General features: G+C 46.0%; 1 protein-coding gene across 3 annotated transcripts in view; it reads left to right on the top strand.

The window, feature by feature from the left end:
• The first annotated feature begins 1607 nt into the window (after positions 1-1607).
• Positions 1608-24257, top strand: part of dnah1 (dynein, axonemal, heavy chain 1) — a 40998-nt gene continuing 18348 nt past the window's right edge. For 2 of the 3 annotated variants that reach the window (XM_035389305.1, XM_035389307.1), the window contains exons 1-45: positions 1619-1707; positions 2568-2791; positions 3335-3407; positions 4141-4315; positions 4577-4733; positions 4906-5038; positions 5381-5536; positions 6031-6283; positions 6605-6762; positions 7147-7358; positions 7677-7975; positions 8451-8601; positions 8887-9080; positions 9289-9514; positions 9617-9736; positions 10216-10298; positions 10985-11126; positions 11572-11727; positions 12107-12305; positions 12619-12872; positions 13511-13723; positions 14074-14238; positions 15297-15418; positions 15562-15667; positions 16083-16262; positions 16636-16776; positions 17146-17309; positions 17607-17720; positions 17808-17996; positions 18419-18524; positions 18679-18792; positions 18955-19104; positions 19423-19509; positions 19678-19864; positions 20218-20309; positions 20489-20643; positions 20875-21052; positions 21387-21581; positions 21666-21785; positions 22140-22298; positions 22587-22688; positions 22784-22924; positions 23175-23335; positions 23494-23651; positions 23973-24146. In XM_035389305.1, the coding sequence (XP_035245196.1) occupies positions 2588-2791; positions 3335-3407; positions 4141-4315; positions 4577-4733; positions 4906-5038; positions 5381-5536; positions 6031-6283; positions 6605-6762; positions 7147-7358; positions 7677-7975; positions 8451-8601; positions 8887-9080; positions 9289-9514; positions 9617-9736; positions 10216-10298; positions 10985-11126; positions 11572-11727; positions 12107-12305; positions 12619-12872; positions 13511-13723; positions 14074-14238; positions 15297-15418; positions 15562-15667; positions 16083-16262; positions 16636-16776; positions 17146-17309; positions 17607-17720; positions 17808-17996; positions 18419-18524; positions 18679-18792; positions 18955-19104; positions 19423-19509; positions 19678-19864; positions 20218-20309; positions 20489-20643; positions 20875-21052; positions 21387-21581; positions 21666-21785; positions 22140-22298; positions 22587-22688; positions 22784-22924; positions 23175-23335; positions 23494-23651; positions 23973-24146 (7018 nt within the window). In that variant the 5' untranslated portion in view covers positions 1619-1707; positions 2568-2587. Of the gene's footprint in view, positions 1708-2567; positions 2792-3334; positions 3408-4140; positions 4316-4576; positions 4734-4905; positions 5039-5380; positions 5537-6030; positions 6284-6604; positions 6763-7146; positions 7359-7676; positions 7976-8450; positions 8602-8886; positions 9081-9288; positions 9515-9616; positions 9737-10215; positions 10299-10984; positions 11127-11571; positions 11728-12106; positions 12306-12618; positions 12873-13510; positions 13724-14073; positions 14239-15296; positions 15419-15561; positions 15668-16082; positions 16263-16635; positions 16777-17145; positions 17310-17606; positions 17721-17807; positions 17997-18418; positions 18525-18678; positions 18793-18954; positions 19105-19422; positions 19510-19677; positions 19865-20217; positions 20310-20488; positions 20644-20874; positions 21053-21386; positions 21582-21665; positions 21786-22139; positions 22299-22586; positions 22689-22783; positions 22925-23174; positions 23336-23493; positions 23652-23972; positions 24147-24257 lie in introns of all 3 variants that reach the window. The other variant, XM_035389306.1, reaches the window with a different exon arrangement.

The raw sequence follows: 24257 nt of genomic DNA on the forward strand, positions 1-24257 counted from the left end.
GGGTACCCTGTAGTTTGGTTATTTTCATCTCAGTATTTATTTGCTCCGTTCATACCCCTATAAAATTGCTTTAAAATACACAGCAGAATGTAAAGGTGAATATTTAAGGAAGCATCACATTGCAGCATCTTGCTTATTGGAACAATAGCAATAGTGCTGTTCTAAGGAATCAAACCTTCAACCCTCTGGCTAAAAAAGGTTAGGGGGCAAACGCTGGATTCCCAAGTGAGGCTCTGTCATTGCACCCTTGAATATATTTTTGAATGTGAATTTCTTCAGTAAAAACCCAGCTGTATAAATTCTAGCTGTTAGGCCACCTGGATAAGTAGGTGTACCAACTAAATCATTATGACTATCATTAATAATAATAGTAATAAATCAAGCCCTGCTCCCTAACAACAAAACCACATTGCCAACCTGTTCATGTGTATGTTATTCCTTGTCCCTGCAGGAAACACCTGTAAATATTCATGTGCCTCATTAAACAGACTTAGAGGATCCAGGTTCAGGCAGATTTTTGGGGCTGTGCGTGAAATGTCTGTGATCTCCAACAGGAAATGAGGCAGGAGACATCACCCTGTGACGCACCTGCGTGGGAAGCCAGGAAAGAGCCTGGACGGGTCACAGCACAGCACTGGTTACAGAACATGAAATCTACAGGCTTTCTGGTGATCAACACCACCATCATATTTGCCGTAATCATTTATATGATCACTGGGGTATTAACTCATGGAAGACTTTTGGAGACAAACATTTAAGCAAGATCTGCATGTTGCTCTAAGTTGAAGTCTCTGGGTTGCCTGAATGGCGAAACCTTTCCATTATTCGCTCCTGCGAATATATCTTGCCCGCAGAACTAATGTATAGCCTCGTGCCATAATTCTCTCTCTAAATCACTTCCCTCTTGTGGTGAAAATAAAGCAATGCATTAATTTCACCACAACAAAGCTTTGATCATTTGCAAGAGTAAGGTTGCTCTTCCTCTTAAGCCGTGTTTTGCTACAGCTTTTCCTTGCCACTCCGTTACTCTCTTAGTTAAATTGGTTATTGGTTTTGAGAAATACCAAACCAATAGTTGTAAGTCAAAAGCCTTTGAGTTATAAGACTTGATATACTAATGTAGCCAACGTTTGTCTTTACCATTTGCTTGTTAAATATCGTTTGTTTATTTGCTAGGTTTTTAAAAATGTTTTTCAAACGCATTGGTTTGTTTTTCCTGATCAACTGAAGCGTGTTTTTGTTTGTTTTGTTTATTTTACTACGTAACATAATCTAACTTTTGAGTGTAGGCTTCATTTAAAACATCACATCTTTACTTGTAGAAACACTTTTTAAAATCATATAGTTAGGGTTAGTGTCTAGTGCCGTACAGCGTCCCTTTCCATTTCTAAACTTTCTCGAGTCAAGCTCCGTCTGCTGCCAGTAGGCTAAATACCACTCAAATCAACCTTCAGAACATAATGAACAAAAACAATAAAAATGCATTATTTCTGTTGTTTCTAAATTTACTAAATCAAGTTAATAGTGATCCATCTCTAACCGTCCCCCCTTACTAAGTTTGCTACCTTTCGCGCCCCTGCATGTAGAATAGTACTACCCTAACAACCGTTGCCGCGTCCTCCCCTCTAGTTGGAAACAGAGATTGTAGGAAGGCAGAAGTTGGGTAACGTTAATGTTCCTACTTGAGATGTCATTTACTGTTTGAAGGTACGTGTTTTGTGTGATAAAACAGGTGAAGCGCATTGTAGAAACACCTCCTAACTTATTTATTTTGTTTATTCTAACGTGAGCTGATAAATTGTTCCGACTGACGTTGACGTTAGTTGACAAGCTCGGTAGCTAAATTAGCTTCCATAATTAATGTTTATTAGCTGACAATAACATCCAGGTGAGCTAGATATAAGTTAACTAACGGACATTAACTCCGTAGATATTGTAGCCGCGTTTGTAAACAAATGTCAGATTATTTATTTTGTTTTATTCGCTCGGATTGATACGTTAATTTGAACGTTCCAAGTTTGTTTCGGTTGGTTATTTTTTATAATGCCAGAACCACATAAAGTTAACGATAGCTGGACAGACAGCGAATTAGTTGTAACTTAAGTACGTATAAATCGCCATTTGAGCTTCGTCATTTTAATTAACTTTGGTAAAAATAGTCTTTTCAAAACGTTAGGTAATCTTTGTCACAAAAGTTGAACTTTTTGTATAGGCTACATGGCACCTGTTGCGGTAACCACAAAACAGCACCTTGTTCAGTGTAAAATCACCTGCAGTGAAGTAACATTACATTTTAGGGCATAATTGTGGTCATGTACTCTGACATATGAGTTAATTTAATACGTTTGCTGTTTACAATTCTCATCTGGTTAATCTATAAATTTAAATTAATACATTAGTGAGTGACTACACAGTCATATAATTTATAATACAACTTTGAATACAGTACACAATATTGTAACTCATTTGAGCTGTCAACCTTTCTCTGCTGTGCAGCTTCACAAATGCATAGAGATCCATATATCCATGACACCACTTCTTTCCAATTATGAACTGTGTTGTGGTAGCTGCAGATGTTTTCCTGAAGATGGAGCAGAAACAGCCACACAAAAGCCGGTCCCAGGGATGGGGTGGGCTTGTACCACATCCCCCACGCAAACCTGTTGAGCGCAAGCTGACCCCCTCGTGCAGTCACAGGACTAAGCTCCCACCGATCAGGACTTACCCTGTCATTGAGGAGAAGGGGTACTATTCCGAGCTCCTTTCCACAGAGGCCAGCTCTCAACTGCCGGTAAACACGTGTCCCTGCACGCATGCACACACACGCACACATGCGCCCATATTCATGCACACTTAACACATAAACACAAACACACAGTTGCATGCATATCACTATGCAGATACAGTTAGGTGCACAAGATTTATGACAGATAGCACCATTAACTGGTAACCCACTGATGCTTCCCTTAACAGTTCATTTCTCCCACAGCCTTTTTCCCTTCCTCCCTGTCCTCGTGACGACAAGTGTTCCCAGTGTGTTCTTTTGAATTTACCAGCTCTCAAATAGTAATGGGTTTCAGTTTTGTTCATTTTTGCTCTGGATTACTTTGATATAACAAGCTCTTACAGTTCTACGTGTCATTTATTGGTAGAGGGGGAGCCAGTGATGTGGAGGCAAACATGCTAACACAAGGACTTTCATTTGCCATCCTTTTAATTAGTGAAATGTCTGGGGACAGAGAATTCATTAAGTGAAGTGAAGTGCATACGCTTCATTGTCCCTTGTTTGGTTGTTGAAAGTGACTATCAACGTTTGTTGTCTTTACTTTTGTAGCCCTGTACCCAGGGACCAGAGACCCAACAGAGTTTGCTGTGCCAGGCGGGATATGAGTCCAACACTCCCAAAGGTGAGACTACAGTGTAGTGTAGGTGTACCTTTGCTGCCTGTAGGATGTGCTTATTGGTTATTTCATGAAGTATGCAATGGACCAATATAGTAGTGTAGGGATGATTGCCAAGATATTACTGTAGAGATGTATCTCTGAGATGGGCAAGTCTGTTGTTCTGCTGCATCCTGCTGCTTGATTTTTGTCTTTGAATCAGGGCATTGCAGTACCCAGAAGAGCTCATTGGCTCTGGGCTCATATATACTAATTGTCAGCTAGCTCTGGAATACTTTGCTTTGAATCCTGAGCAGCATAATGGCAATGCCTTCGCCACAAATTCATTTTTTCAACGGGGACACCATGGTATTTTTGTCAGTGTTGTGCAAAAAATCTTGTGGGATTATCAGGAACAGCAAAGTTTTTTATTTTTATAACAGCATATCATTATGGTTTGGACACATGGAATTTTGAGTCAACTTTGTTTGTTATTTAGTTGTAAGACATCTGCACTATAGTGTATGAGTTGCATAGTGGAACATCTTTGCTCTGACTTCAGTTTAAGCTAGACCTAGAATTTCCGTGACGCAACAGTGAAGGATATCAAATCCTGTTAGTTATTTCTCACCTCACAGTTTTCTGAAATAGCACATTTATCTTGTACAGATCATATTGAACTTTAGTCATTAGTGTGTCTTAGGGCAGGGCTTGCCTCCTTGAGTGAAGGCCACTTAAGTGCTTACTCTCTGTTCCCCAGTGACCACCTTTAAGACCCCTGTGGCCTTTGAGGACCTGTTGGCCAAGGACAGACATGGGCCGTCCACTCAGCGCCTGCTGCAGACAGACTTTGCCCCGGGGGGTTACACCGCCAAAGTCCAGCTGCCCTTCAGCTGTCAGCCTGGGGAGCTGCCCCGCAAGCTGGAGATTGAGAGGTGAGCCACTACCCCCCCACCCTTATAGAAAAAATATTGTAGGTTTGGCTCCAACATCACTTTAAAACCGGTCCAGCTGAACTAGGTTTATGCTTTAACATTTGATAACAAAAATAAGCGGTTTGAGCATGAGTGCACAATACAATTAAATTCATATTCATCTGTGTATGATCTCAGAACTGATGTTAGAAAAACACACACATGCACACAGGTTTTAATGAAATTACATCAATTTGAAAGCTCTTCATGAATTTCTTACAGGCGAAGACGGACGTACATGAACTTTGACATCGACCAGCTCCTGAAGGGCATGGGCATCGACTCGGGTGATCTGATGCTCAGACACCAAGGCTACGAGGAGGGTCAGAGCGGCCCTGAGAACCTTGGTCGGCCAGTGTTCAACTACCTGCCTTTGGAGGTGGGCTTATGTGGCCGATCAAAATGGAACGACGGAGACGAAAGTGTGTTTTATCAGCGACAGAAAACTCCTTCAGATCCGTAGCACTGCTGTTACTGTTGCTGTAGCCCTTTTCGAACATGGCGTGGAAAGCACTTCAGACGAAGCGTTTTACATGGGCTGTACCCCTCAGGTCTTTGACAACGAGGAGTTTGATGTCCGCACCCCAGAAGACTGGCTGTCCCTGGGCTATGAGGAGGGGACTCCTGACCGCAAACCTGTCCCTGCCAAAGCGCTTCTGCCCAGCAGGGACGATGTGCCGCAGGGTACTGTACTCTGCTCTGTGAGCAGGGCTGCTGAACATGATCTGCTGTGTGGTGTGGTTTCCCAGCGTATCAGCTGTTTTGGATGTCCCTCTCGCACCACATCTCTACCTTTTACTTTCCTTTTTCCCCCCTTTATGATTGATCTCCAGTCGGTGGCCATAAGTAACCCTCAAGTAAACTTGTCTTTATGGCCAAGCTTGACTCCCAGGCTTTAAGCCCAAGTAGAAATGCATTGCATTTTTTCAAATGCAATGGACTGTGTTTTTCAGTAAATCTCTTTTAATGCATAGCTTTTATCCTTCAACTGAGCTTTTTGCCTCTTTTCCCTTCCTGGTTCTGTAGACGACCCGAAGAAGCTGAAGTACTGTTGGCAGCCCGTTGGAGTTCTGGACTATGACCCAGAGAAGCAGCTGTACCTGGTGCACAAGGCTGACTGTAACCGAGTCAGGGATGCAAAGGGAAACCCCGTGGTTATCTGCGGGGGCCAGGAAGCTAAAGGTGAGCTAACGCCCACTGCCGTCTTCCTCACTCCATGTCCTCCCAGAGCGAGGCATGGCAAATCTTTCAGTCTGAACCATTAAATCCAAGAGTTTGACTATTAGAAAACAAGAGTGATGTTTTCTCAGTTTGGTCATGCATTTCAGGATGTCCATGGTGTAGTACACCATACAATAAAGAACATCTCTATTCAATATCTTTTTGTATATTATCGGTTTTTGGTGGTAAGATAAAGGCTCAGCCTGTAGCTAGATGTAGCTAGATCTACCCATCTCCATCGATACATGTCCTGTCTGCTCAATTGAATAGTCTTGCTAATGCTGATCAGCTTTACTGGCAAAAGTGCTAGGTATTGTGATGTCAAAGAAAACGAATATTGGCCATGAATTTGTCATTTAAAAATAGTTAATAATGACAGTTATACCCAGAAAAGAAATGGCACGTTCTAACTCTTCAAGGTGATGAGCCGTGTACTCTCTTTCTGCCCCCTGTAGATGTGGGCGAGCTGCAGCCAGGTCAGTACTGGGTGCCCAGGGTCCGGCTGAACTTCATCGCTGAGGACCCGCGCGTGTTTGCCCAGCGGGTGCAGTGGGCCCAGCGCTGGCGGGAGAACACCGAGGCTCTGCTGCTGTACCACCTGGCCGTGGACTGCATGCCCGTGTGGAGCGGCTCGCCCTCCCTGGACCCCGCGTGCCTGAGCCGCGTCAAACAGTACGCCCTCTCCACTCCCGGGCTCAAAGTGCAGCTGTGAGTCAGGCCGCTTTACTCCCGATTCACTCAGAATATCAGCTCTGTGTGTGTGTGTGTGTGCGTGTGTGTGTGAGACAGTGTGTGTGTGTGTGTGTGTGTGTGTGTGTGTGTGAGAGTGAGAGTGTGTGTGAGTTTGTGTATGTGTGAGTGAGTGCGTGTGTGTGTGTGTGTGCGTGTGCGTGCGCGCGTGTGTGAGTGAGTGAGTGTGTGCGTGTGTGTGAGTGTGTGTTTGTGTGCGCGCGTGTATGTGAGTGAGTGCTTGTGTGTGTGTGTGTGTGTGTGTGCGTATAATGGTCTGAATAGTGCTGTTGCCTGCAGGCTGCAGGAGTGTGTGAGCCGTCTGGAAAGTGAGATCAGTCTGGAGTACGAGCGCACCATGAACCGCATAAATTTCGACAAGGTGGTGACGACATGTCCAGAGGAGTTCTCTCACATCACCCTGCCGCAGCGCGATCCTGAGCAAGTGCCAGAGTCGGGTAAGAGGAGCACTGCACGCAGACCACTGGGGATGCCACTAACAAATCAGGGGTGGACAACATGGGTCCTTTTCAGCTGCTGGGAGTGATAGTTTTTGTTGTCACGAATTTCCTCCCAAGAACCTGTATTATATGTATTTTTTGTTTCTATATCTAGATTAGAACCAAATTGTATTTATTTTTACTGACATGAAAGGGCAAAAGATGATTTTTGGCTTGTTTGCTGGTAACACTGTTTTCAGGCATCTTCTATATTCTTTAATTGCGGACCTTTTTCTTTTCAGTAAAATTGGCTCTTGTTTCAAACTCCCTGGTGAGTTCAGTAGGTTCTTGTTTTTTGTAATGATGTGAGCAGCACTAGTTCAGGCTTTGTCTTGTCCCCAGGCCTTGTGCCGGTTCCAGACTACCCCTTACAGCAGAACCGGGCGTCGTTCATCCGCAAGACTCTGCTGACCAAGCCAGAAGTGATTAACGTGCTGTGCAACGTGCGTGTCCAGTGTAGCAAGGTGGCGGCCATGAGCGTGTTCCACATTCCCTTCACCAAGGCCCTGCGTCTGGACGAGTTTGAGCTGGCGCACTCCCAGACTCAGTCTCAGGTACCCCAGAGATGACCGTCTTTCAGCCAGTCCCCTCATCCCCCCATCTCCTCTCACATTACTCCATTATCTCTTTATGTCCATTAATCTCTCCCCTCATCCTTCGGTTTTCGGCATATCACTCCATCCTCCACTGCCTCTCTACACCAATCTGTTACTGATACTGTCTTACTAATAATAATAATGCCTGGCATTTATATAGCACTTTTCTCACTTGTACACCACACATCACCTGAGCTGAAGAGGGAGTGTATATGGCTGCTACTCCTCCCTCTCTTCCTCCACATTGCTCCATCTCCTTCCGTCTGTGCTCTGCAGCTGCAGCTGTTTCTGAGGGACACCTGGGTGCCCTCGCTCTGCTCCTCCATCCGCTACAGCCTGCAGGACGAGAGCATGGGCTGGTTCTGCCTGTCCGAGTCCAGCTGGGAGGTGTACCGCCTGTCCAAGATGTACTGCCTGATGTCCCAGATCCGCTTCAGCCTGCAGGACTCCCTGCGCTTCCTGGTGCAGGACTCGCTGGTCGGCCTGGGCAGGCTGGTGCTGGACGCCTGCCACAGCATACTGTCCCTGCCCGAGGACATGGTGTGGGGGCCCGACCTCATCAACAGCCCTTACAAGTGTGTGTGCTTCTCCCCTGCCAGCCCTTCTCTCTCTCTCTGCCTCTGTCTCATCATTAGCTGCAGGAGGAGTGCATAGGTTACAGTCTGTCTTTTGCTGTCTTCTTTCTTACGGTTGGTGAAAGAGGTGTGTTTTTAAAAGTTGAAGCCTGCATATTAATGTTACCACCAAGCTTATGTGTGAGAGATAATAGTTCTATGGAGGCTGCAGTATACAACAGTGAAACAAAATGACAAGCCGACAGGGCTCGTTCACAAACCAGTGCCAACCTTGGAATTTCTTTGCCTCAATGTTGACAGCTGCTGAAAAACAGATAAAAAACGGTATAAAAATGGATGTAAAATATATAATACGGACGTGAGTGGGCGGGGTTGAGGACGGAGGAGGAGACTTCTTTGATTGTAAACACAGGACCACAGCAAGGCTAAAATCCTGCACAGTATGCCTTTAAGAAAGGAGCTCTTCTCTCTGCAGACCCACAAAGTACCCAATGTTTTTGGTGGACCTCGTCCTCGACCAGACTGGAGTGCGCTACAGCACTCCCCTGGACAACTTTGAGGCCACCCTCGTCAGCCTGTTTGACAAGGGGATTCTTGTCACACACAACTTGCCACAGCTGGACAAGGTGACGTCTTCTCATTGTGGCTAATGTGATCATGATTGCACTCTTGTCAGTGATTTACTTTTAAATGATTAATGGGACGTATGTTTCATTAGCCCTCTGTACTAAGCTGTCCAGTTTAATTAATGAATAGGTATGTCTGTATTGCAGCTTGTAGTGCAATGAAGGGTTTTATCTTTGTGTCTGAATTTGTTAGGGGAGTATGTGCCTCGGGGGCCCAGTTTGTTATGGAGGGGTGTGTGCCTGTATCTCAGTTTGTAACTGAATGGGCCTGTCTCTCTGTCTCAGTTTGTGATGAAGCAGATGTTCATCAGCGGAACCCCCCAGCTACAGTCTGTTGCGCTGTGGGAGCCAGCAGTAGTGGAGATTCGGGAGAAAATTCGTACTGCCCTGCGCAAGGCCACCGTGCCGCTTAAGGCTTATGCCCGCGAGTATGAGCGGCACTTAGAGGTGCACAACAGTGACATCGCAACCTACATCAAGTAAGGAAACAACGTCATATGCATCTGACTCACACAGGGCCATGACGTTGTCTGCACAGCTCTTTATTCAGATAGGGCAAGAGTGCCTATACTTGGTTTGGATAGGGGAATGATATTGTGTATTATTATTAATATTAGGACAGTTAAAGGCATTCTTCACTTTTCGGTGCCAGTGATGCTCATATACTTTGATGGTTTTTCTGTGCAGGGCTCACAGCAAGCCAGATCAGACACCACAGGAGATAAAGGAAGAGGTGGATAAACACCTGCAGGAAAAGTATCGCCTGGACCACACCCTCCCATCCTCCATTTTCATTGGACCCTTCTTGGTCAGCGTGGAAGCCACACGCCAGAGTCTGTCCAGCAAGCGCCGTGGCCTGGCCAACGCTGTGCTCGACCAGTTTGCCTTAAGGCTACGCCAGCAAGTGGATGATGTGGGTTGTCTGTGTTTGAGTGTGTGTGTTGTGCTTTCATGTTTATAACGTTGTGTGTATTGTGCCAATGTTTTTGTCCTGTGCATGTGTTTCTTATTTCAGTCATGCGCGGAGTGTAAGGCAATCAGCATGAAGCTTTTTGACAAACCTAACAGCATTGAGGAGCTGACAGAGAAGCGTGATTGGATGAAGCTGATCCCAGAACAGGTCAAAGGTCAAGAGGTATGGCATGGACCCATACCTGGGGCACCTGTGCAGCTGGATTATCTGCTATTATGTGGACTGGCTTGAACACGCTGCATGACTAGTTTTGTGTCTGAGTCCAGGGTTTTTCCTGCACAGACAATTCTGTGGCGGCCACCTCGATCAAATTTTGTGTCGCCTCCACAAAATTCTGAGCGGTGTTGGCATGAAAAAACTGCAATGTAACTGCAGTGTCGGCATTACTTTGATGTGGCGCTGTATCGTAATAAGCACAATGCACCAGGAAAGACATTTAATGTTCTCAACCCGTGGTGCCACCAGCCCATGAAACCCTGTGTGATCATGATTTAACTACCACCGCTTCCTTATTTTAAGTCAGAAAAAATCCTGGAGTCATACTGTAGAAACTTGAAATGAATTTGACTGGTGTAACTATGTCCTTCTCAGTTTGATTGATAGTTATTTTACATTCAGATTTGTTCTGTCGTGTTTTGAAGGAGTTCATTTCCAAAGTCGTGGCTGATTACGAGTTAATCGACGAGTTCTTTTACAACCTCTCTGATGGAGACTTCACTGCAAAGTAAGTTGAAAAGTACCCAAGCTGGCCCATAAGCTCCTTTTGTCTGCTAGTGTGAGTATGAGTCAATGAGAGGGAAGGGCTTGGTGCTGAGTGTGTGTGTGAGTTTGAGAGAGGGTGAGAGGTACCCTATGCTAGATACAATACAATAAAAACAAACGGAAATTTGGACGACATACAATTAACCCCTTTGCGCAAGCCCCCTAGTGGCCAGGACGCTGGTGCTGGAACAACAAACTCTGTGTTCTAGCTTTATTATTGGACAACTATGCCAAATACATGACAACTATGCCAAATATGGAGTTTCTGAGTGCCAGAATTGTCATGTAACTTGTCCATTTAAGAAGCACCCACCTCCCAGTGTCATCTGCAACTAGCGTTTCTCAGCATTCAGGACTAGCTTGAGGCTCATTAGAGTTTTTGTATAATATTAAAAGCAGTCTGTTGGTTGGAGAATGTCTGATGGAGGAATGGTGCTGAGGAGTAGAGCACTGTGTCATCAGCATAAAAATGCTGTAGGTGTGAGACGTGAGGGCGTATGCGTGTGTTGAATTGTGAGGGTGTGGGAGGGTGAATCTTAGTGTTTGAGTGGGAGTGTGAGGGTGTGTGTGTGAGGGTGAATTTGTGGGTGTAATTGGAAGTGTGAGTGTGAGACTCGAGAAGGGCACTGAACACACACTTTTGCGCAGATGGACTGCAGTTGGGTGGCCTTACAAGGTCCTGACCCAGATGGAGGCGGTGAAGATCCAGCATGAAGAAGATGAAGAGCGCTTCCACAAGATCCAGCAGGTGGACCAGAACAACTTCCAGGAGCGCCTGGATTCCTTACAGGTGAGCTGTACACCTGGATACATCACTGCTCTCCAAGGTAAAGAGTACTGTATAGAGTCTGTTTTTTCTGAATGAATTTTTGTGTATAATAGTCTTCATGGTTCTTATTTAATTTCATATCAGGCACAGAAATTTAGTTTTACCCTTTGAAGAGTTTTGTTTTTGGACATGTATTTTTGGTATATATGAATGACCAATCTGTCATTCTCTTGAATGTGTGCCACAAACTGTGACATAAGGGTGCTTCTTGGGAGTGATTTCATAATCTTCTGCTTTGTGTAACTAGTTGATGTAGTATCTTGTTTGCACACAATCATTGAGCACACTATTTTCCTGTTGCTGCTCTTACCATAGTGAATGTTCCCTGTATTTAATCCTGTGGAGCCCTGGGCTTTGTTGCATGTAGCAGAATTTCCCAGTGATCCTGATCATTCCACCTTCCCAGATGCTGGTGGCAGGGTTTTCCGCCTACACGGATATTGAGCGCACCCATGAGATAGCCAATGAGGTGCGACGTGTCTCAAAGCAGCTGAAAGAGGCCCAGGGCTTGGCGCAACTCTACAACAACCGTGAACGTCTCTTTGGCAACCCAATCACCAATGTGAGCTTGCGCTCCTCTCTCCTCTCCCCTCTCTCCATGGTTCCCAACAGCCCAATCAGAGGGTACTGCACCCAGATCTTCTCATTCTCTGACTACTCCTGCTGAACGGCAAGAGCACTGAGGGGCTTAATTGAACCAGTCCTTGCTACTTAATTATAAGTAAAAGCATAAGACCTGCTGCTTGTTATGTGCACATAGACTTAAATCCAGGTTGGGGGGAAATCATAGTTTTTTGCCAAAGGTATTACCGAATATGAAGGAGCCCATCTTCCATCCAAATAGACCATGCATTGGAATGTTTAGGTGAATGCAGACACTCCAAGCCACTAAAGCAAACAGAGCCCTTGTGCTGAGTGTGTGCTGTGCTTGCACTGTCCAGTACGACCGCCTGCAGAAGCTCACCCGCGACTTCCAGCCCTTCCGCGACCTGTGGACCACCACCTCTGATTGGGTACGCTGGCAGGAGAGCTGGCTGAATGACCCCCTGTCCATCATCGACCCAGAACTGCTGGAGCGCAACGTCAGTGAAACGTACAGAACCATGCACAAGTGCATCAAGCAGTTTAAGGACATTCCCGGTGAGTGTCAGTTAAAACATAGGGAGCTGGAGAAAAGGCTCATCCAGGTTTTCACAACTGTCTTTGCTGTTATTAAGTCACATCATAGTCTGGTTTTCAGTTGCTGGTTTTCTATGACTAATCCAACCCCTAATGTAGCCACTGTTTCTGTAGCTACATTTCTCTGCCTCCATGTTCACATCTTCTGTGTATTGTCCAATATGAAGCACTCATCCCCTCCTTTCGCACCTTGAAGGGGCTTTAAATGTGCTTGAAGTGGTGGCAGAGGCAGGTGTGTTTGTGCTAACCCTCCTTCCCCCCTGGATGCTCACAGCCTGCCAGAACGTAGCGACAAACGTGCGGGGGAAGGTGGAGGACTTCCAGCCGTACATCCCCCTGATCCAGGGGCTCCGGAACCCTGGGATGCGCACTCGGCACTGGGAGGTGCTGTCCGAGCGCATCAGCATGAACGTCAGGCCCAAGGCCAACTTCACCCTCGCCCGCTGCCTGGAAATGGGCATGCAGAGCCACGTGGAACACATTGCTGCAGTGGCTGAGATCGCGGGCAAGGAGTTTGCCATCGAACAGGTGAGCATCCAGCTTTGAGTCTTCAGCTCTCGCTGTTTATCCTGAGATGTTGGTCAGTGCCACTCTCCTATAGGAGTGACTTAGCGGTTTTTATCCTGTATGGTGTAGACCAGGGGTGTCCAGTCTTGTCTGAAAAGTGCCTGTATGGGTGCAGGTTTTTGTTTTAGTCCAGCTCAGATACCTGATTCAACTTGATTAGTTAATTAGTTGAGTCAAGTGTAGTAGTACAGGGCTAAAACACCAGCTCTTTTCAGATAAGATTGGGCACTCCTGGTGTAGACCTTTTAGAAACAGCCATGAAAAGCAATAACAAAACAAATGCAATTGTGCTCAAATTGTATTCGATTATTTTGTAATGCTTTAGGGCTAATTTGGATACAGTAATCTTTGTTTAAGGACTTAATTTGACCTTCATGCAGAATCACGCAGAATGTTGTGATCAAGCTGTTTTATATTTTTGTGTTTGGTGTGTGTTTGTTTTTATTGTGTGTGTGTGTGTGTTTGTTTATATGTCCCTCTTTGTGTCTCTATGCCTGTGTGTTTGTCCTTGGGTGTCTGTTTGCGTGTTTTTATTGCCGGCGTGTATGTGTCTATTTTGCATGTGTGTGTACATGTGTTTGTGTTTCCCGGTCACCTAGGCACTGGATAAAATGGAGCAGGAGTGGTCCTCCGTGGAGTTTGATGTTATGCCCTACAAAGAAACTGGCACACACATCCTGAAGAGCCCAGATGAGGCCTCCCAGCTGCTGGATGACCACATTGTCATGACTCAGAGCATGTCCTTCTCACCCTACAAGAAGCAGTTTGAGGAACGTATCAGCACCTGGGAGAACAAGCTAAGATTAACCCAGGTACACTGTTCTCGGGTGACTGGTGAGCTGCCTAGCCTTGGGGATCCAGCAAATCTAAGTATTTGTTGAGTAGTGAGTCATAAAGTTCAAAGAGAGGGGTGTATTGGGGAAACATGATTACTGTTTGCCTTTTGGGTGCATGTCCTCTCTCTGACTTCTTTTAAGAGTTTGTCAGAAAATAATTCTGCTTAACTGAGGCATTCTTTTCACTTCGTATCTGCTAATTTCCTTCTGTTGTGTTGTTCAGTGCTAACCTAGTGTGAATGTTGTTCACATTGTGGTCATCTAATAAGATGGCAAGAGCACTGTGAATGTGCTGATAATGGCTCTCTGGTTCCCCCTGCTGACAGGACGTTCTAGAGGAGTGGCTGACCTGCCAGCGCTCCTGGCTCTACCTGGAGCCCATCTTCAGCTCTGAAGATATCAACCGGCAGCTGCCTGTGGAGGCCACGCGGTACCAGACCATGGAGCGCACCTGGCGGAAGGTCATGAAGAACGCCTTCGAAAACAAGCAGGTGAGCCCCAGCTACTAGGGGGCTTTGTGAGCTCCAGACAAGCACAGCTTTATCAGCAGCCAGTGATAAGCCAATGAGCGTTTAACCTTTTTGTGAGCTCTGGTCCTGCAAAGAAACTGGAAGACCTTGGACTCTGTACAGTCACATCTCTTTATGTCCCCAATAAAAGCTGCGATAGTTCATTTATGCACATAAACAAGGGTGAAAATTCACTGGAATGTTTGCTCATAGTGTGGGCACTGACTCTTAGTCGTCAAATGAGACCTCTACATTGGACTATAGGGCTCTGGTGAAACCCACCGCACTGGCTCTGTAGCTACTCCGTCCCCTCCCTACACAGAAACAAGTGTCATACCCAGAAACATCCCAAACACATTTTAGAAGAGGAAATGCAGGCAGAGGAGCACCGATTCAGCAAATGTGCGCAAAGACAGAGACTGCCCCACTGTCATAGATATGGCTATGCATGGTTATTTTATAAAAAAATTTTAAGGTAATATTTTACCTTAAATTTGGTAAAAATCTTGCATAGTATGCCTTTAACTAACATATTTACACGATCAGTCATTTTTTGCCAATGCTCTTCCCTAGCTTTGGAGGCAGCGGTGTTGCTGTTTGCCATTACGATAGTTTTATGTTCTTTGTATCTGTCCATTACATCCGTCCGTATCAGTATTTTTTTCCACAGGAGAGAAATACGCTTCTTGAGTACTATTGGCTCATTGTTGCAGACACTGACCCTTTTTTGGGAACACACACAGAGGTTGATTAACAAAGCCTGTGTTCACTTAGCAAGCTGGTAACCACCTTTATGATACTGGTTATGTCCATTTGAGATTGTTAGGTTTTGTCATGCCTGCTAACGCAAAGAAATCCTGGGTATGTTAAGCCTTCTTCATAGTATACCCCCTTGGTGCTGACCGTGGGTTCATTCTAGTCGTTTATGGAATGTCTTCCATTGGGTGGAGCTAAGGACTGAGGAAAGGACACAAGGAAGAGATGCAAGGAGTGAAAAGCAAGGGAATTGGAATGAACCTCATGTGTTGCCCGTGCCCCAGGTGATCAGCCTGTGCCCGGATCCCCACCTGCTGGAGAGTTTGAAGAACTGCAACAGGCTGCTGGAGCAGGTGCAGAAGGGCCTGAGCGAGTACCTGGAGACCAAGAGAGGGGCCTTCCCCAGGTATGGCCTGTAGGGGGCACACAAACACATAGTGACCACCCTCTAAATCAGTTTTAAGCCCAATTTTCAGTGTTCTTTTGTTTTGTCTTTGTTGTTCTTATCCGTATCACTTGTCAAACTTCACTGTATGAAAATTTCTCTAGGTTCTACTTCCTGTCAGATGATGAGCTACTGGAGATCTTGTCCCAGACCAAGGATCCCATGGCAGTGCAGCCCCATCTCCGCAAGTGCTTTGAGAATGTTGCCAAGGTATAACACTCATGTATCTTTCTTTCTGTCTCTTTCCCATTATGTTATTTAGTGTTTCCAAAGGAAAGGTGAAAATAATGGCAATCATTAATTAAAGTCTCTGGGTTGGTGGGGGAAGCAATATGGCATTAAATATCTTTTTCTTTCTTTCTCTCCACTTCTGTTTCTCTCATTGCTCTTTCTTCCTCTTTGCTCTGCCTCTTCACTCATCAGTCTCTCTCCTCTTTGTTTTCTGTACTACTGAAATACAGTATGTCTCAGAGGACAGACCTGTTTAGTTTTAGTAAGTTGTAGCTAGTGTTCCCCAGGATCCTGTTGTAAATCAGCCTACCTAACAGGGCACATTTGTAATGGTGCGATCGCCTCCTCGCTCCGTCCCATTCAACATCTCGCTATACCATGTCGTGTCCCACAGCTGCAGTTTCAGTCAGACCTCCTCATCACACACATGTACTCCGGGGAAGGGGAGGAGGTCCAGCTGTTTCTGCCTGTGATGCCTTCTGGGAATGTGGAGGACTGGTTACGGGAGGTGGAGAAGTCTATGAAGGCCAGCCTGAGGGACAACATTGATCGCTCCCTTCAGGAGTACCCAGAGGTCAGGCTCCAAATGGAAAATAAAACAAAGAAGTCTGTGCTAAATCTGGAAATGTTGTTATGCTAGAAAGCGAGACAAATGAGGCAAAAGCTCTGGAACGTCAGTCTTTTTTAGGGTGTGAGACAGAAGAATGCCCTAAAGCACAGTTGAACGACTTAGAAAAATAGGATAGTGTGACTACCAGCAGCAACAGGAAATTCTAGCTCTCTCGATCATCCATCAGCTTGCTTTGACCCTGTTGTCAATCACTCATATCACAGTAGTTGAAAGCCAGCAGGTTGAATTTTTTAAAATATAAATGGCAATAAATTATTAGGTTTTTCCTACATCTGTCTAGCTTCTCACATCTTCTGTTTCTTCTCTCTTCCCTCAGAAAGCACGCACAGAGTGGGTACTGTCCTGGCCTGGGCAAGTGGTCATCGCTGGCTGTCAGACCTTCTGGACCCTGGAGGTATCTGAGTCACTGGAACAGGGGGACCTGGCCGACCGGCTCTTCCCCCAGTTACAGACCCAGGTACCCTGGACGTCTCTGTACGCCTCCGTGGATACAGATCCACTTGGGTGGATGGCGCAAAGCACTGTTGTCCCCCTATGAACATAATAAAGATTTTGATCATGATGTATATAGAGGATGTGGAAATGTCTGAGCTCAATGGACTTGCAAAAAGACATAGGGATGAACATGTTTACGATCATGGATGGACACAGACAAACATCCGTGTTTCAAATGATAATGATTTGGCAGAAATGAGTGATGGCAGATCAGACTAGTAGGCTATCTGAAGTCCTGTGTGTTGTGTGTAAATCATATGAGATGTGTATAAAGTAAAGTATAATGTATAGTGCTTGTGCGTAACTGCTCGTGCTTGCGTTACCCTGGCAGCTGGGAGACTTGGTGCAGCTGGTGAGGGGTCGGCTGTCCTGGATCCAGCGCTCCGTCCTCTCGGCCCTCATTGTTATTGAGGTGCACGCCAAGGATGTGGCAGCAAATCTGGTCGAGGAAGGCGTCTCCAGCGTCAACGACTTTGAGTGGATCAGCCAGCTGAGGTCAGGCAACCTCCCATCTCAGCACAAAATCAGCATTTGCCCTGTATCCCACAACTCTTCTATCTTCATCCCTCAGTTTATGTTTATTATCACCTAAAAGAAAGGTGATAAATGACATTGACATTAGTGAGTTTGTGCACCCAGAGGTTAAAGTATCAAAAAAAGAGCAGTACACAGAGACACACACACACACCTCGCATGCAGGGCAGTTTGTCTTGCCATACATTGACTTTGGGTACCTCATTTTGGTGAGTTTGGGTGAAAGCTGTGTCCATTTTTTTTGGTCAATTTTCCCAGGTATTACTGGGCACGCAATGACTTGTATGTTCGGGCAGTGAACGCAGAGTTCCTCTATGGCTATGAGTACCTGGGCAACACAGGCCGTCTGGTCATCACCCCGCTAACAGACAGGTACAGCCCTGGCCTCACAATGCCTCAGTGTGCCCTGGGTATCCGAGTACATGTAATGAGCTCCCTGCCCCTCTCGCCCACCCAAAGGTGCTACTTGACCCTGACTGGAGCGCTGCACCTGAAATTTGGTGGGGCGCCTGCCGGACCCGCAGGGACGGGAAAAACCGAGACCACCAAGGACCTGGGCAAGGCTCTGGCTATCCAGACTGTGGTCTTCAACTGCTCAGACCAGCTGGACTTCATCGCCATGGGAAAGTTCCTGAAAGGTTTGGCCAGGTGAGATCCTGCTACACCCAGAAAATGGTGCTATAGGGAGTAAATTCTTTGTAAATATGTGTCCTATATGTCCTACAAATGCACCATTTGAGTTTGACGCAATTGCAATTTTGTTGTGCTTGCACAATAAAGTTCTTGAATTGAGGTGTACATTGCATTTCATTATTGCTGTTCCATGTTGAGTTTCTATATTAGATTTTAGATTTTTTGGAATCCAAAGCACATAATGCAACATGTTTCAACTTCTGTGAGTTTTCCTGGGAACAGTTCATCCTTAAGCTTTAGAAATGCAGACTGGTGTCATAGCCTATGATAAGAATGTTCTGAGATGGTCTGTCAAAGTGTTTGTGTGTGTTTATAGTTTTGTCACCAGCAGTGTGCTGTCCGTTGTGTTTGTTTCCTAATCCCCCTTCTCCCTGCAGCTCTGGGGCGTGGGCCTGCTTTGATGAGTTCAACCGTATCGATGTGGAGGTGCTGTCTGTCGTAGCTCAGCAGATCACCACCATCCAGAAGGCCCAGCAGCAGAGAGTGAGTAGAGCAGCTACATACACACACACACATGCACACACACACATACACAGACACACACACATGCACACACATACATAGGTTTTGTTGAGATCTGTTGGTGTGATGAACATGTTTATTTTTGTGACTTTTGTATGTGTGTGTCTGTGTTTAGGCAGAACGGTTTATGTTTGAAGGATCGGAGATTCCTCTGGTTCCCTCCTGTGCTGTCTTCATCACCATGAATCCAGGCTATGCTGGCCGCACTGAACTGCCAGACAATCTGAAGGTGACCACCGGAGAGCTGTATTGCTGGAGAGTTGGAATCCCTACCGGCCAATAGGAATCGAGTTCTGTCACTCGGACTGAATAGAGATCAATCATGCGGCTTTTTTTCTTTCTTTTAGTTTGAGATAGAATGAAGTTAATCGTCCTTTTGTGTTGTGCCCAGGCATTGTTCCGTCCGGTTGCCATGATGGTCCCTGATTACGCCATGATTGCCGAGATCTCCCTGTACTCCTTTGGCTTCAGCGATGCCAAAGTCCTCTCCAAGAAGATCACCACCACTTTTAAGCTGTCATCAGAGCAGCTGAGCTCCCAGGTGTGATCCGTGTGCCTGAATTCTGCGCGTGTGCGTCTCTGTATCTCAGATGTGTACACGCATGATGTTTATGTATGAGTATGTCACTGTGTTTGTGAAGTCTGTACTTCTCTCTTTGTGCTGAGTGTTGTGTGATTTGTCTGTGTGTATTGTGTATGTGTCTGTGTGTGCTGTTTGTCTTTGTGGGTTGTGCATTCGTGTTTATTTTGTGACTGCTGTGTGCTTGTGTCTATTGGATTTGTGTTTGTATGTCAGTACGGTGCATTTTTTGTGTGTTTTTAACAGTGATGTGTTTTGTGTTTGCCTGTTTGCCTGCAGGACCACTATGACTTTGGAATGAGAGCAGTGAAGACTGTGATTTCTGCAGCTGGGAATCTGAAGAGGGAGAATCCGGACATGAATGAGGTGAGGCACTGTGTTCATGTGTACAGGCAGGATTTTTTCACTTCCTCTTCAGTAGTCCATGTTCAGTTAAAATGCATAGATTATTTGACCATCTTGAAGGGTAACAGACTCACTGTATGGTCTGGTCTTCACCTTCTGATCTCGCAACCTCTGACCTCTGACCTGTAGGAGCTTATCTGCCTCCGGGCAATCCGAGATGTCAACGTGCCCAAGTTCCTGCAGGATGACTTGAAGCTCTTCAGTGGCATTGTGTCAGATCTCTTCCCCAAGATCCGTGAGGAGCCCATTGACTACGGCACCCTGGAGGAGTCGATCCGCAACACCTGCTTCAAGAAGTGCCTGAAGGATGTGGACAGTGAGTGCGGACAGGCAGTGGGTTTAGTAGCTGGGAACCGTGAGTGAGTAGGGATTATGATTGGGTGTAGTAAGTGGGGACAGTGAGTAAGGATTATAATTGGGTATAGCAGCTGGGGACAGTGTGTGAATAGGGATTATGAATGGGTATAGTACGTGCAGAAAGTAAATCATTAGGGATAATGATTGTGTGTAGGAAATGGTGACAGTGAGTGAATAGGGATTATAATTGGGTATAGTAAGTGCCGGCAGTGGAAGATCAGCCAGGGAAAATGAAAGAGACACAGAATGAGAGGTGGGGCATGAGTTGGGCAGTGTGATTTTCAGTGTGCTGATTTGTTTCCTTTCCTGCAGGTTACATCACCAAGTGTATCCAGCTCTATGAGACCACAGTAGTGAGACATGGCCTTATGCTGGTGGGACCCTCTGGCTCTGGCAAAACCAAGGTGAGCTTTTCATTTTGAAATAATATTACCTTCAATGTTTGAACTAATTGGAGAAGGCTGCCCTTCTCAAATGTGGTGGGCACCACTCTATAGACTGATCAGACAAATTATTATTTTTTGTTGTGTGTGTGCGCGCTCGTGTGTGTATTTGTATGTGTGTGTGCGTGTGTGTGCCTCAGTGTTATGAGATTCTGGGTGCAGCGATCACAGCTCTCCGTGGTCAGCCCTCGGTGAGCGGGGGTGTGTATGAGGCTGTGAAGACCTATGTCCTCAACCCTAAATCCATCACCATGGGACAGTTGTATGGGGAGTTCGATCCAATGACACATGAATGGTGAGGTGCCCCTGCACGCCCAGCACGCGGCAAAACTTACACACACACACTCACACACAGGGGAAATGTACACAATGCTCACAAATGGAGTTACACAAACTAGCCATAACAAAACAAACATGAACACAAGCAAAACACACATACACATCCAAACACACAAAACATGTCCGTACCCCAGTATAAACATATCTTGGCATCCAGTGCTCAGACCGTTTTTGGTGGCCCCTACAGGACAGATGGAATCCTGTCTTCTCTGATCCGGGCCGGGGCGTCCTCCATGGACCCACAGAAGAAGTGGTACATGTTCGATGGCCCAGTGGATGCAGTGTGGATTGAGAACATGAACACAGTGCTGGACGACAACAAGAAGCTGTGCTTGAGCTCTGGAGAGATTATCAAACTCAGTGATGTGAGAACTCTTCCTCTCCTTTCCTTCTATTCAGGGTCCTTTACTATTCTCCCTCTCTCACCATTCGCCCTGTCTCACCATTTACCCTCTCCTTCTCTATGAACATACTTTGAACATACATTAATACATTATTGAATATTGAACACATTATTAACCTGAAAATCTGCTTGTCATCTTTGTGAATATGTGTAAAAATGTGTGTATATGTGTGTGTGCGTGTATGTGTATATGCATGTGCTTGTGTGTGTGCGTGCGTGTGTGTACGTGTGTGTGTGTATGTCTGTGTGTACGTGCGTGTGTGTGTGTGTGTGTGCGCGCACATCTGCTTCCTCAGGTGATGACCATGATGTTCGAGGTGCAGGACCTGGCGGTGGCGTCCCCTGCGACCGTGTCCCGCTGTGGGATGGTGTATCTGGAGCCCAGCATCCTGGGGCTGGCCCCCTTCACTGAGTGTTGGCTGCGCACCATCCCCGCCTGCATCCAGCCCTACTCTGAGCAGCTCACCTCCCTCTTCTCCCGCTTCCTGGAGGTGACACATGTGCTCGTTCCTCCCAGCTGTTAGCTGTGCGTACCGATCAGGGACGGTAGTCTGAATCAGTCCTTCCTTCCGCAGGACTCCATCGCATTCGTCCGCAACTCAGTGAAAGAGGCCGTCACCTCCATGGACAGCAACCTGACCTGCAGTCTTCTGAAACTGTTGGACTGCTTCTTCCAGCCCTTCATTCCCCGAGAGGTCAGAGGTCACAGGAATACACGTCTTAAACACAGGGATACGCACAGCATAACATGCATCCATTTGGTGAAACACATAAAACACACAGACTGGACCGGATGGGGTGGCTCATTAAGTTAAGACTTTTTGTTCCTGTGTAATTTACAGTTAATTATTTTATGAATTCAAAGATATGTGATAACCAAAAGCAATGGTTTATAGCCCTGGCAATCAAGAATGTACATTTTAACTACCAGTCATGTACCTAGTTTTCAGGGGCACGCTTTACTGTGTAGAGCAGGTTATGACTGCACACCTGTATGTGGAGGGGGCTTGGGGATTTATCCATTGCCTGTGTTTGTGTTTGTGAGGCAGGGGGAGAAGCCACACCCCCAGGAGAAGCTGTCTCGCCTGAGCGAGCTCATCGAACCCTGGTTCATGTTCTCATTGGTGTGGAGTGTGGGGTGCACAGGTGATGCTGACAGCTACCAGAAATTCAATGCCTGGCTCCGTGACAAGATGGCAAAGGAGAATGTGAGATTCAGTCAATCAATCAAGTCACTCAACTAATGAACCAACCAACCAGCTAATCAGCCAACCCAAACAGCTAGTCAGTCAAGCAAGCAACTAATCAGCCAGCCAACCAACAAATCAATCAGATACCCAATCAAGTCAATTGTACAGTTTATGAGATATTTCTTGATAAGCACTACAGTTTAGATGACACAGGGCAACGCAGTCTACTGCAGTGGACAGTGTTAATTTTCTGATTGTCTGCTTTTCTATTTGGTTGTATTTCTGCCTGCCCCCCATACCCTGTAGGTGGCGCTGTGTTTCCCTGAGGAGGGACTGGTCTATGACTACCGCCTGGACGATGCAGGGATAAGCAATCCGGAGGAGGATGAGGACGAGACAAAGAGGAAAGTAAGCAGTTTCACTGTTTTTTTAACAGATTGAATCCCTGTATTGAAAATTGTTTTGGGGCTGTTATAAAGTAATGATTGCCATTGTGTGTCCAGGTGCAGTGGGTCAGCTGGATGGAGTCTGCCCAGAGCTTAGTCATCACCCCAGACACCAGCTACTCTGACATCATTGTCCCTACACCAGACACTGTGCGCATATCCTTCCTCATGGACATGCTGCTATGCAACAAGAAGCCTGTAAGTCCATCTCCACTTAACACAATGAAGTAGGAGTCTCTGCTGCATGTTAGCTCTCTCTGAGCTTTGTTTCAGTTGTGTATGCAATGTCCGTACTGTTTATGAATGTGGTGTGTTATTAATGCTAGTGTTTGACTAACTGATGTGTGGGAATAGTGTCTTCTGTTTTGGTTGTGCTTGGGGTTAGTTTGTAAGCAGTGTTAGTTTGTGTGTGGATGTAGTCCACTGTCCTATGTGCTGTGTTGAACAGGTCCTGTGCATTGGGCCCACTGGAACAGGGAAGACCCTTACCATGTCCGACAAGCTGCTGAAGAATATGGAACCTGAGTACATCACCCACTTCCTTATGTTCTCCGCTCGCACCTCTGCCAATCAGACACAGGACTTCATTGACAGCAAGCTGGACAAAAGGTGCTGCCACCTTGTGGACACCCAATCCTTCGGTGTCTTCATTCTTGAGTCTTATCTGTGGGCTGTTTCCATTACCAGCCTCACTCTTTTCAGTCTTACCCATGATTAGCAGTGAGGGACAGTAACTGATGGTGATTGGCTCTTCCTCTTTGTGCTAGGCGGAAGGGTGTATTCGGACCCCCAATGGGGAAATACTATATATTCTTTATCGATGACCTGAACATGCCAATGCTAGAGACGTATGGTGCCCAACCCCCCATCGAGCTGCTGCGCCAGTTTGTGGACCATGGCGGCTGGTATGACAGGAAGCAAATTGGTGAGGGACACAATGGCTGATTTCATACCACTGCTCCAATTCATGAAAACTATTTTAGAACTATCTTCAGATTCAGAATTATACATGTCTCTTGTGTTAACCTGAGGAGAGGCTGGTCTCTATATGGTCTTTTTTATTTGTATTACATCACTTGATGGAAAAGCAGGCCATTTTAAAGCTGGAATGATTTTTTAACTTTTCTGAAAAATGTAATGATAGTCTTTTATCGTGTCCACCCTGAAATGACATGAAGTGGAAAAAGGGCATTGTATTGAAAGCAGAGCAGTGCAATCACTGGTGTCTGACCATTCTATTCCATAGGAACCTTCAAGCACCTGGTGGACATCAATTTTGCCTGTGCCATGGGCCCCCCAGGCGGTGGCAGGAACCCCATCACCCAGCGCTTCACACGCCACTTCAACTTCCTGTCCATTCCAGAGATGGATGATGCCAGCAAGAAGAAGATCTTCTGCACCATCCTTGGCAACTGGATGAGTGAGAGCATGCGTCTTTGGGAGAAGCTGAGTGAGACGGGGGGATTCTTAACTCAGATTCTACTCATATGCAGCACAGATAATACACTCAGATTCTGCTCATACTCAGTTG

This window comes from Anguilla anguilla, chromosome 13, assembly GCF_013347855.1.
Source record: "Anguilla anguilla isolate fAngAng1 chromosome 13, fAngAng1.pri, whole genome shotgun sequence".
Classification (NCBI taxonomy): domain Eukaryota; kingdom Metazoa; phylum Chordata; class Actinopteri; order Anguilliformes; family Anguillidae; genus Anguilla; species Anguilla anguilla.